The 12471-nt window shown below is 48.6% G+C and overlaps 2 protein-coding genes across 2 annotated transcripts; both read left to right on the top strand.

The window, feature by feature from the left end:
* The first annotated feature begins 271 nt into the window (after window positions 1-271).
* Window positions 272-3614, top strand: LOC119404087 (nucleoredoxin-like protein 2). Its single transcript, XM_037670691.2, has 3 exons — window positions 272-486; window positions 1720-1823; window positions 3409-3614. Exons 1-3 carry the CDS (start codon window positions 298-300, stop codon window positions 3551-3553), a joined length of 438 nt encoding a protein of 145 aa, XP_037526619.1. The 5' UTR covers window positions 272-297; the 3' UTR covers window positions 3554-3614.
* Window positions 3615-7201: 3587 nt separating this feature from the next.
* On the top strand, window positions 7202-11151 carry LOC119405371 (nucleoredoxin-like protein 2). The gene is made up of 3 exons (XM_037672209.2): window positions 7202-7400; window positions 10091-10194; window positions 10990-11151. The coding sequence occupies exons 1-3, from the start codon at window positions 7212-7214 to the stop codon at window positions 11132-11134; spliced, it is 438 nt and encodes a 145-aa protein (XP_037528137.1). The 5' UTR covers window positions 7202-7211; the 3' UTR covers window positions 11135-11151.
* Window positions 11152-12471: the final 1320 nt, after the last annotated feature.

Genomic DNA, 12471 nt, shown 5'->3' on the forward strand with positions numbered 1-12471 from the left:
CCAAAACCACGACATGATTGAGAGACGCCGTGGTGGAGGGCTTCGGAAATTTCGACCACCTGCGGTTCTTCAACGTGCACCTCAATCTAAGCACCCTACGGGCCTCTAGCATTTTGTCTCCATCTAAATGCAGCAGCCGTGGCCGGGATTCGAACCCGTGACCTTTGGGTCAGCAGTCACGCACCCTAACCGCTAGACCACCGTGGCGGGTATACCGAACTCATTCGAGTGCCGTCTTCAATCTCCTTCCTTGCAGGGCAGCTTCCCCCGTCTCGGTCGCCATCGAAGTGCGTGACGATGGATCTGTTCCGAGGCAAAACCTTGCTCAAGAAAGACGGCACCACCATGTCGGCCGACGGCGCGCTGCGCAACAAGCGGCTCATCTGCATCTACTTCGCGGCGCAGTGGTGCCCGCCGTGCCGCGTCTTCACGCCGCTGTTGGCCCGTGCCTACCGCAAGGCCAAGGACGAAGGGCTGCCCATCGAGGTATGTCCTTGGTCCCTCGCAAGAACGTAATTCGCTCACTGAACGTACGGAACTATAGGTGTGCTTCTGTTCGGCCTTTTGAGTCTCGGGTTTTCCACATGAAGACGCAACTTAGCTTTGAAGAAATGAAAAATTCGTGAACACGGGGAGTCGCTGGAGCCGACGTTTCGACAAGCGTACTTGTCTTCTTCAAGGCTGCAACTGCAGGCTTGAAGGTTGCAGCCTTGAAGAAGACCGCCTGTCGAAACGTCGGCTCCAGCGACCCCCCGTGTTTCGTCCCTTCAAGCTTCCATCTTCCCCTGAACTTCTGCCTTTTAGTTTTAACTTGCATTCGAATATTTCCGATCAATGGCGACTTAATTTGGCAGAAAGCGTTGATTGTAATCGTAAGCATTGGTTAACGAAAATAGCTTTAGCAAGGAGAATATAATGCAAAATAGACGTATGTTTAACACGTGCACTGTCACGTTTGACTAGATGTGCGAAGTGCTACTTTGTATAAAAGTTGCAATAATCAGTTTCCTTCATCTCAATAGAAGGCCACCGACATTCGTAACCAGCTGTAACAAATATTTTAGTTCATTTCGCGATGCAATGCAACACCTATAAAATATCAGTATCAGTAATTAATCAGCCTCATGCGGCCTAAATATTGGTGATACGGTTAGGCAATATCTTGAGAGAACGGCAGCATGGGCTAGTTCGTGATTTGTAATCGACATACTTGCACAGCGCTACGTGAACGAGGACGCATGCTGTGTTGGTGTGTTGTGTCCTTTCATACGTCCTCGTTCACGTAGCGCTGTGCAATATGTCGATAGGCAATATCTTTGGCGATGTCTTAACCGTGTTTTCCGTCAAATATAGAAATACAGAAATCCTAGGAATGCTTAATTGAAGTTCGTGACTTAAAAGGTTGATGTGACATGCTGCAGGGTAAAGGGACCCTACAGTGAAACACCCAAATTCTTAATCACTCCAGAACCGATAGAGTGAAATTAGATTAACACATTGACCCTTATTTTCGCTTCTAATAACGAACCTATGGTGGCCTAATTGACGACAACAGGTTTGTCTGTCTCTACGAAGTGATTTGCTATTTTCCTCTAGTGTCCCTTTAAACAGCCGATGTTGTTATGCAGGGCGCTCACGTATCAAGCGGTACTCATAAAACAATGTAAGTGACGATATGTGGCACGAAAGGAAATGACGATGCGTTCTCTCAATATGCAGGTAGTGTTTGTGTCGTCGGACCGAAACGTTAACGACATGACCGCTTACGTGAAGAGCGACCACGAAGACTGGCCTTCGCTTCCTTACGGAGACGCGCTGCAGGCGTGAGTTGAGAGTTTCAGTTAAGATTTTTTTTGTTAGAATCTTTCTCGATCACCACTGCCATCGAGTGCTGCAATATTAACCTTGCCAGCCTGTCCAACACCTTTATTCCTGTTTCTATACAACCGATTGGTTCTGGAAACGATGGTTCAGACAACCTCTGTAGCTCATTGTGTTTCGATATGTCGGTTCACACCTGTACTTTGGATAACCTGTAGGGCAAGAGTGTATGTGTTCATCACAAAGCATTTCGGGACAGGTGCAAGTGGCGTCATCCTCAAAGGGGTTTCCGGTTGGGATTGTTGGTTCTGCATTAAAACGAGTAGTGTTGCGCATAAGATGGTACAAAGGAAAGAACACGATGACACACGACACACAAAGAATGCAAACTATGAAACTATCAACAGTTCATTGACGAGAGTAAAGGGATCCCTTTATACATGTTTCCGTGTACATTTCTCTACATCTCGCTGCTTCAGGTGTGCGCGCAGTGGCAGAAGGGGGGGGGGGGGTGCGTCAGTTAGAAAGGGGTATGCAAGTGAACCGTGCGTCATCGTTCCCTGTCAGCGTAGCCGGGAGTGTGGCCTCCGCGATTAGCTCCGGCAGTGCGTTGGCGGAGCTAACCGCTGAGGCCACGGCGGGAGCGGCGTGGCAGCGACGGTCATAAAAGGCGGCGCGCACTCGCCGGTATAATCAACGGTGGTTTCAAGGGCTGAGCAAGCCGAGATAACTTGGTCGCCTCTGCGCGCCGAATGTCGGCCGAAAGTTATCTCGAAGGCAAATCGATGCGTTTTCTTGCACTTCGCAACACGCCGGCGTTGCGCAAGCTCACGCGGTCATCTAGTGGGATGTTCTCTTGTTTCTTTTTGCCCGCATGACACCACGCTCGTAAATTTAATAGGAAAGCGAATGTTTACTGCAAGACACATGGCCAACAAAGCTACGAACCTTATTTGGTACAGCTGCGTAATGCAATCATATTGCTGTCAGTTATGAAAGGGATAATTGACAACCACCCATCGTGGCACGAAGCCACAAGTAAATCCTTACGGATTTCTCAGAAAGGAAATAAAAAAATTCGTCCTGGTGCGGGGATCGATCCCGGGACCAACGCCTTTCCGGCGCCGTCGCTGTACCAATCGAGCTAACCAGAATGCTAGTAATTGGCAGCTCGAGGGCGAATTAGTCAACAACTCGAAGCACATGGATACAGAATATTGCAAATGAGTTCTGCAACAAAACGGTGGTTGCCATGGAGTTATCCCCTTCATAACCCTTCCACCTCCTTGCGGGATTCCACGGAACTCGTTTGCAATATTGCTATCAGTGCTTCGCATTTCGGGCGAAACTGACATTTCTTAGAGCCTAACGAATAGAGGATGGTTAGTTGGTTGTTTTGTGGGGTTTAACGTTCCAAAGCGACTCGGGCTATAAGAGACACCGTAGTGAAGGGCTCCGGATAACTTCGACCACCTGGGGTTCTTCAACGTGCACTGACATCGCGCAGTACACCAACTAATGGAAGAACTCTTCGGGGTACAAGATTGTGAGTACCTTAGCGAGCTGGTTCATTTACCTTATCTGCAGCGGTCTCAGGGCCCGGTACAAGGTGGCCGGCATACCTACGCTGGTGGTGGTCAAGGCGGACGGGGCGCTCGTGAGCGCCAACGGCAGGCCCGACGTCCAGACCAAGGGCTCCAGGGCGTTCAAGGACTGGCTAAGCTGCATATGAACCTGCAAAGGAGCCCAACGGAAGGCGTCGTGACAAATAACCACTTGTGTTTTGATAGAAACGAGTAGTATATCGCTAAAAAACAACGGCATACGGTGGGCAAATTTATTCGCGAGATCGATAATGACAGAATTCCAATTTTCTGGACAAGTCATGCACACAATGATTGTCCACTGGCAAGACAGACGGTGTACCAAAACAGAATGACAGTACATATATATTTCTACAATAAATATATAACCAGTATGACACACATACACTGAACACCCAAATCCCCCCAAACTGTCTGCACGAAATGACAAGGTAATTACGGCAGTCGCACGGGATTGCATGGCCTGTTATGCTCATTAACGTATAGTAGGCGTGGAGACGCATTCCAGCGCCGGTTCCGCCATAGAAGTCACGTGAGTGAGTGACCTTTCCCTATTAGGAAATTAAAAGAATAGAAGAGAACCAACGTGTGGAGCGGGCGTCCGCACATCTGCGACCTCCATTTATACCAACCGACGAAGTTGGCTGCATCGACGCCAGACACAAACGCATACTCTCTCCATGGGAAGGCAGGATTACGTACAATAAGAGTATATCATTGCAGTAGTCAAATGGCAGAGCGTCCGCCTCTAGTGTGAGGGGTTCTGGGTTCAATTCCCAATTCTGCCGGGCACCCACCAGTTCTTCCAAAGGCGAGGGATGTAACTCCTTTAAGAGTCACGATTTGGGTGAGTTGGTACAGGTTGAACTCCGACCTGGCGCTCTGTGGTGTGGATACTCGTATCTCGAGAAGCTGGCTTCTCCTTTCCGCTCTCTTCCATCTTTCCCTCCCCTTTTCCCTTCCCCCATGACGCTGCGCCGAGCTTCCTTACGGATCGTAGAAATAAGCATATTTCGTCACTACAAACCACAATCATAAGGAGAGTTCCGGAACGACGTTTAATCTCTTCGTTATTGGAGCGACTATAGTTGCATGAAGTATCCACAGTTGATTTCATGCATTCGCGCACAACGAGTGGTTATCCAGAAATTACCAACGATTACGACGCTCCCTAGCGCAAAACTTGAGCGCAACTGTACGCGTGTTTTTATTTTGCACGTTCTTTGGCGGCGGCGGCGATGAGCTTCTCGTTTGGCTAGAACTACAGGGTCCTCTTGGAGGCGGCGGCGATAAGCTTCTGCTTCGGCGACGCAGCCTGCGAATACTATGACGCCGTCTCGTAGTCTCTTGCGGTACTCTGCTATCCTCCTCACCCTTTCGTCATCCTTTCCGCATTCGCTTTCATCATTCGTTGCGTTCATTTTCTCGGTTACTACGACGGACGAGGCACGCCGACGCCCATCGCAGAAACGGGCGCCTAAGAGCTGCGCTCTAAAAGCGGGTGGTGGAACTCTAACGCACGTAGGAATCCACGTGAATGAGGAGCATGTGTCACTCATTCGTACATGTACTACCGAAAAAGAAGTTTTCAAAGTGGTAAAAAATACTGGAAGAACAACATGCAAATAAGTAAATCGAACCAGATAAAAGTCATATGGTGGTAGATCGGTAGTTTAACCAGGTTCAGCCCGGTTGGCAACTATGCGCTGGGGAGGAGATGAGGAGGAGGTGATAGATCGGGCTTTGCACTTGATGTTGCGGTGGGTCGACAGGCCTGCCACTCCAGTCATGGGTGAAGCCATCGGGTCATCCCGGGTCCCCTCCGGGCGTGAGCTCTTCAGACATCAATAAAGTTCTTGTCATATGTCATGTCATGCACAACACTAGCACAAGAAAGAAATAAAAATGGAAACTTCAAAGAAATAAAATTACATAATAATATCCCAATAAGCTCAGCAATTATCGGCGTGTGGGGAATAAAATCTAATATGACTAGAAAAGCACATTTGTTGGCCCAGACGCGCACTGTTGGCATAGAAAGAAGAAGAAGAAACGTACGGCCGCCTCTGGTACTACTTCCTGCCAGATCAGGTCAGTATTCTTAATATGACGCAGATTATTGTGTACGAATGGTGTATAACATGTTTTAACATACATTATTATGTATTATATAGTGACTGGCGCTTAATTTCACGTCATACGCGGACCGTAAAGGACTTTATTCAGGGAGGTTAGGGCACAATCTGTGGGCAAATGATCTCTCATCGCAGGAAAGCGTCAGATCCTATAACAACAAAAGAAATAGATACTGTGGATCTGTGGCCGTATGCGTCAGCCGCAAAGCTATAGTGTCCACTCTAGTTGCATGCGAGTGCTTACATAGCGGCGTCCGACAGCGGCAACCACGGACCTTTAGCATTATGCTTGTATGCGCCGAAGTTTTGGTCTCTCTATGCATGAATTGGTGCGCTGAACATATGTAGTTCACGTCTCCCATCAAAGCCACTGAACTTGAGATACCAAGAATGAAAGAAAGCATAGCAATTGCCATAATGCATAAAACATATGCCCAACAATTAAGCACCCGTGGTATGAAATATTGCTCGTCAGAATAAAGTCTCCGATCACCATTTTCTTATAGCGTATCTGGTGTTTCCAGTTGATTGACTTATTTGATTTTTTGTTTATCGCAACACATGTGATGGAAGGCGAAGGCGAAAACCGTTCAAGGATGACTTCAGAGAGTCCTTCACCCCCGTATTGGCAAATATAGCAGCAGAGGCATTCTGTTTACCTCGTCGTACGCTTTGACAAACCATCGTTATAAACACATCATCGTCATGCACTTTGACGAAACCATAAAATCAATAAAACACATCTTTAGTTGTTTCCCTAACAAAACGTCATGCATTAACATACCGTCACATCTGCACATTACACCAGCACAACACTTTATTTCAGCTTTCGCATTGTAATAGTGGCATTTTAATAGTGGCATTTTAACAATTAAATGCCGATCACAGAAAGCTCTAGAGGTCAATTTTAGGCTAGGTAGAACCCATACAGGTCAGACAAATTTACTTCGTAAATATCGATTCGTTTTAACGTGATGGCGTTAAAGAGCTCGTTTCGCAGAAATTCCGGTGTTCGCGACGTCGGCGTCTTTGGCTGTGAGCGAAAAGTCTGCGTTGTCAGTGATTGAAAATTCGAGGTAGCTGCAAAGAAAGAAATAAAAAAATCTTCGGTTCGAGAGAGATCCGCGATTCGAACCTGCGACCCCTCATTCCGTGACGCGATGCCTTTAGCCGCTCGGCCACCAAGCGTACATTCTCTAGCCGACTAACGGCGAGCTATTTATATACACCATTTAGCCTTGGTGATACGCACATCTCGGAGGTTCTTCAGCGGCTTGGCAGAAAACCCGCTAGCTGGCGCAAAGGGCCCATGGGCGCACTTTCCGTGTTCTGTCGCTCCGCATGCATGGATATAGGAGCCGGCGCTCGTCCGCACTTGTGACTTTCCTTGCGGCCCGGTTTAGGTGTCGACCGAGAAGCGAAGCCGGGCTAGCGATTGGGAAGGCGATACGAACACGGTCCTATTACGCTGTCGCGTTCTACTCTTGAAAACGAAACTCACGCGTCCTCCAAACTTTTAGTGCTTTTTTTGCAAAAGAGTTGCATAACTAAACCATCTACACCCATTTAGGTGCTCTTCTCGACCTTTATATACATATAGGTGGCCTTCCCTTTCCGCGTCACCTCTCTGATGCGTCCGTGAGCGTCGCCGATGAACTCACTGCGGGGCAAGACCCTGGTCAGGAAGGACGGCACGACCATCACTGCTGAGGCCGCGCTGCGCAACAAGCGCCTCATCTGCCTCTACTTCGCGGCCGAGTGGTGCCCTCCCTGTGCTACCTTCACGCCGATACTGGCCGCCGCCTACCGCGAGGCTAAGGACGAAGGACTGCCCATCGAGGTACGAAGAGCGGGTTGTTATAATGCGAAAGGAAGAAAAAAATTCTAGGCGTGGCTTTACTATCGCTAATAAGGTCTGATAAGGCTTACTATCGCAATGAGCGATGGAAAGCGGAGCTGAGGGAAAGCCTCAGCTACGAAAGTCCTATACGCCGCTTTACTATATGCTCTACTCTCTTCCTCACCCTTCCCCTCGCTTCCCTTTCTCGTTAACCTCCCTCCTCCTCCTCATCGCCTCACTAATTCCTTGCCTTGACACTCCATTGCTTTTTCCTTGCAAATTGCACTTTTTCTTTGCGCCTGTGGCGAGTTATTTAGAGCATGTGGCTTCGGTAACAGAAGACCACACTTCAAATCTCGCCGTCAGAACGGCGAGATTTGTTTCAGATGATTTATTTCAGACGAAATAAAACGGCATTATAAGTGTCCCGCGCGCAAGCGGGCATGGTCAGACGCTTGAAGCATTTTGAAAAAAAAACGTTGATAGAGTTTTGCCGAGTCACTGTTGCTATTCGCATTGGCCGTGATAATTGACACCAGCCGCACCTTTCTGCCTGCCTGCAAACCTGCCTCCCTGCCCTCTTTTCTTTATCATGAACCTAATTTGGCGAAATTATGGACATACTTTCGAAAGGAAGTGGCAGCGCACGTATAGTGGCAGCCATCTAGCGGTTCACTTTACTAAAGCGTAAAAATTTCGTCCCGTATTCTTAAGGCTCATTCACACCTGTGACTAGCACCTGTCACGCTACCATTTGCGACTGCCGACCAAAAAGCGACTCTACGCGACCGATGTTCACACCTGCGTGCGACTCATACCCGTCGACACACAGAATCCACGTCTGCTCGCATTTGGTATTGCCCCGCAATATGAGCTGACGCCATGTTCTTGTGCATCTGATTGGTTCTGAGGTTTGCGATTGCAGTCACGTGACTGAAAAATCGAGCATTGAGCGTCTGAGCCAAAGCAGTCGCTTTAAGACCAAAGCGACCATTTGCGACTAACTTTGTCGCGCGACCGGTGCTAGTCGCAGGTGTGAACGAGCCTTTTGAGCGCTCACGTGTTCAGGCAAGCGCTTCGGTCGTTGCACATAAGTTTTGTGAATACAGACCCTTCCAAAAACAAGAGTGAGCTATCAACCTACTAGCCCAGCTTTTTACCCTACTGAAGCAATCAACAAGTGACTTGACGTTGACGCTCTTCACATGAGTGGACGATTGGGCAAACTGATGATTCATGATCTTGGTATACACTGCGCGGACGAAAACAGTGACGATCAGAAGACAGAGACAAGCGCAGACAAGTGACTATAAAGTAGTGGACTGGTCAGGCAAAGACAAGACAAGGTGGGTTATCGTATTTGCCAGCAGAAGCCATAAAAGATTGAACCGAATTTTTTAGGTTTTCGGGTGTCACGTGCAAACATCACAGTACTAGGACACGTACTTGTTTCGAGGCATGCCTCCGTTGGGGAATCCGGATTAATTTTGACCGCCTGAGTTCCTTAACGCGCGCATAAATTTAGGAAGCGTGGGTGCTCTTGAGAACTTCTTCTTGGCCTAGTTGGTATTTGCAAAAGTCCAGAATATTACGCATCGCTAACATTGCTCGGCTCGTTCTTGAAGGAACAAAACTCTTTTGAAGACAGTCAATTCCGTCGAGCAGACACTTCTCTTGGTCCTCCTGGGCCGCCTTTCTTGACACTTGCCGGTTGAATGCCGCCATTTCGTGAACGGGAACGCGGGGCTCAACACTGTACTTCGGTTCTTTAGCAGGCGGAGCAGACATTTCTTCAGGCATAGGTGTGCGCACAGGGGGCGCAGGGGGGGGGGGGGGGGGGGGGGGGGGGCGCCCCCCCGATCACCTAAGAGGGGGGGGCGCAAAATATGCCCCACACCAGGCACGTAGCCAGGATTTTTTTTCGGGGGGGGCCCAAGGCCTAATTGTTCGAAAGAAAGTCTTTCCATGGCAAAAATAAAACAAAAGTTGCCCGGGAATGTAGAAGGCCGGAAAAATTTCGGGGGGGGCCCGGGCCCCCCGGGCCCCCCCCCCTTGCCTACGTGCCTGCCCCACACATTGACCCCACTAGTCACTTAAGAGGGGGGGAGGGGCGCAAAACCTGCCTCGTACATTGACTTAGTAGGGGGGAGGACGCTGCGATGAACATTCGCCCCCTCTAATGGGGAACCCTGCGCACGCCTATGTCTTCAGGGATGTTGGTGTCTGTCAACACCAACGCTTCATTTCCAGCTTTGCTTCCTTTGCTCTTCTTGCGGTCCTTCAGAAGTAAGCCAAGGCTAAGACGCCACCAGTACTCCGTCATTTGCTGGGCCAATCGTCTGGAACATTTCAACTTATGTTCCGCAATCCAAGGAGGATCCTTTGCGTAGTGGACTACCCGTAGCCAGTCGTTGAGCAGACGAACTTGCCACCACAATTCAGAGCGAAGTATTTTGTAGATACGTTTAGCATGGCGCATCGAGGGGGCCACATGGCCAAAAAGCGAGCTAACTTCGAGAAGAATAAGACCCTCCTTGAGGCAGAAACCAACATGTGTGTGTGTTTTTTACTAGCGGCAGTATGTCATACAGTGGGTGCTCTTGCATTGCGCCCCTACAGAAATCTGCCTCCGCGACTGGCATTCGAACTCTCGTCCTCGCGTTTAGCAGGAATCGAATTTCTTGGCGCAGGTAGTGTTCGTGTCGTCAGACCGAAGCGAGGACGAAATGATCGCCTTCGTGAAAAGTAGCCACGAAAACTGGCCTGCGCTTCCCTACGGTGACCCGCTGCAGTTGTGAGTATACATCGAATTTACTTCGGCGGACATGTGGTTAAAAAGAGGCTCTTGTCAAAAGAAAAAAATAAATCTTGAAGGACGCTTGAGCTTCGCTTTCAAGAATAGAACGCGATAGCGTAATCGGACCGTGTTCGTATCGCCTTCCCAATCGCTAGCCTGGCTTCGCTTCTCGGTGGACACCTAAACCGCAAGAATAGCCAAAGTGTGGACGATGGTTACTTGGAAATGTGTTGCAGGGCCCCTTTATATGTACAGTCGCGCTCAATATGACTTGCAACACGCGAGCGCGTGGCCTCGTGAGTTCAAAGATTGTCCATGGCTTCCACTTGCTTTTATTTCCACAACTAAATAATATTTATTCTGGATCATCGCCAAGTGAGAGTACTGCATTTAGTTGTGAAAATAAGGGCTATAATGGAAGCTGTGGGGGATCTTGGATCTTGTGAGGCCACGCTCTCCCATGTTGCAAGCCATACTGAGCGCGACTGTACTGCCATATTTTTGAAACAGACCCTGAACAACTTTATGAACTTGTATTTATTAACACCCAGCAAAGCTGCAACTACTTCCATGAAATATTTATTAACACCCAATAAAGCTGCAAGTATACTTCCACGAAAACACGCGTTTCACTTTCGTCTATGGCCGATTTCTATTCAAGTGGGATCAAATTATTGTTGTTGTTGTAGTTGTTGTTGTTGTTGTTGTTGTATAGACACCATTTAGTTGAAACAGCAGGTAGTCTCCTACTGCACCTCGCACTTGAATTATTTCCGTCTGTATCTCTGACAGCACTCTCAAGGCCCGGTACAAGATCTCCGGCATACCAACGCTGGTGGTACTCAATGCCAGAGGCGGCCTAGTGTGCACGAACGGCAGGTCCAATATCGTGGCCATGTCACACGAGGCGTTCAAGGAATGGCTCTCTATCGCATGAAGGACGCGCCAGCAAGAGCTCCACGTCAGAGAAACACTGCCTGTCTTGTTTCGCGAGAGCATCGAACGCACCGTTTAAGAAAACGTACCGTCGATTGTCACATTCTAATCGTGCGTAGTAATTCGCAGAAAGAAAAGCTATGGTGTTTTTATTGTGACAGTTGTTTGTTGTGAAGGGTGTGAATTTGGGCACGTTGGTAGGACATTGAAAATGTAAGGAAAGCGCAACAGGCAAGGTCTAGCGAAGAACACACACAGTGCAGTTGGTTTATGCGCCGGTTGGTTAATGAAGTTTAACATTCCAAAGCGATCAGCCGATGAGAGACGCCGTAGTGGAGAGGTGCGGATAGTTTCGACACAGTACAAGGGCGCCTATAGCAGTCTGCCTCCATCGAAATGCGATCCCCGCTGCCGGGATCGAACCCAGGTCTTTCGGGTCAGCAGCCGAGCATCGTAACTACTGGGCCACAACGGCGGCGCTTTAGACCTTTAGTATAAGTTCGATTGCTGCGCTGGTAGACTTTGCACATAAGTTTTAATAAGTGGAACGCTCTTCCAAATACGTTTAGCTTCAGGGGAGAAGCCAGGGGGGTTGTATCACCCCCGAAAATTATATATATATATATATATATATATATATATATATATATATATAAGACATTTGTTTCACGATCACGTATAGGGGATTATAGCGTGTTAACCAATGCCCATGACTGCTTGCTGTTTTTGCAAGCTCATTCTTTTGCTAGATTAATACGGTACCAGACTGCCTCGTTACCTCGGCGCCTGGGTCCTCGGAATCCAGGACCTCGGCTACCAACATGCAGATAAAAACACGAGCAATCCTACCCACAGAGACAAGGTCCAGCACGTGACATGCCACCCTCGCAGCGCGAGGGGCTTCCTTCGCGGCTGAGAGGCTCGCATGCACGCAAGAGTCTCCACCACCCCATTCCCCTCTCCTTGTTCTTTTCTCTTTTTTTTTTTGCCGGATCGTTCAATAAAGTTGTTCACTCACTCACTCACTCGTCAGACATTCTCTAGATTTTAGCCGTAGCGCCCGAGACACCGTATGTCCCAGGTCTTTCTTGAAATATGCAGTGCGCAGCATTTTATAACTTGAAGTGCCTACACGATTTTCGTTCAGGAACTGCGGACCTTGCGTAGCAAATGTGTCGTCATCATCCATGAAACCACGCGAACGCATTTTCAATTTACCCGCGAGTGTATGTTCGCGTTTGTTCTAGGAAGAAAAGACAGATGGCAGCACGCGCGCCGCTGTTCTCTTGTATTGGGAGACGCTCAACTCCCGTTATGAAAAAATCACTTTCTTGAAAC

The sequence above is a fragment of the Rhipicephalus sanguineus genome, chromosome 9, assembly GCF_013339695.2.
Source record: "Rhipicephalus sanguineus isolate Rsan-2018 chromosome 9, BIME_Rsan_1.4, whole genome shotgun sequence".
In the NCBI taxonomy this organism is placed as follows: domain Eukaryota; kingdom Metazoa; phylum Arthropoda; class Arachnida; order Ixodida; family Ixodidae; genus Rhipicephalus; species Rhipicephalus sanguineus.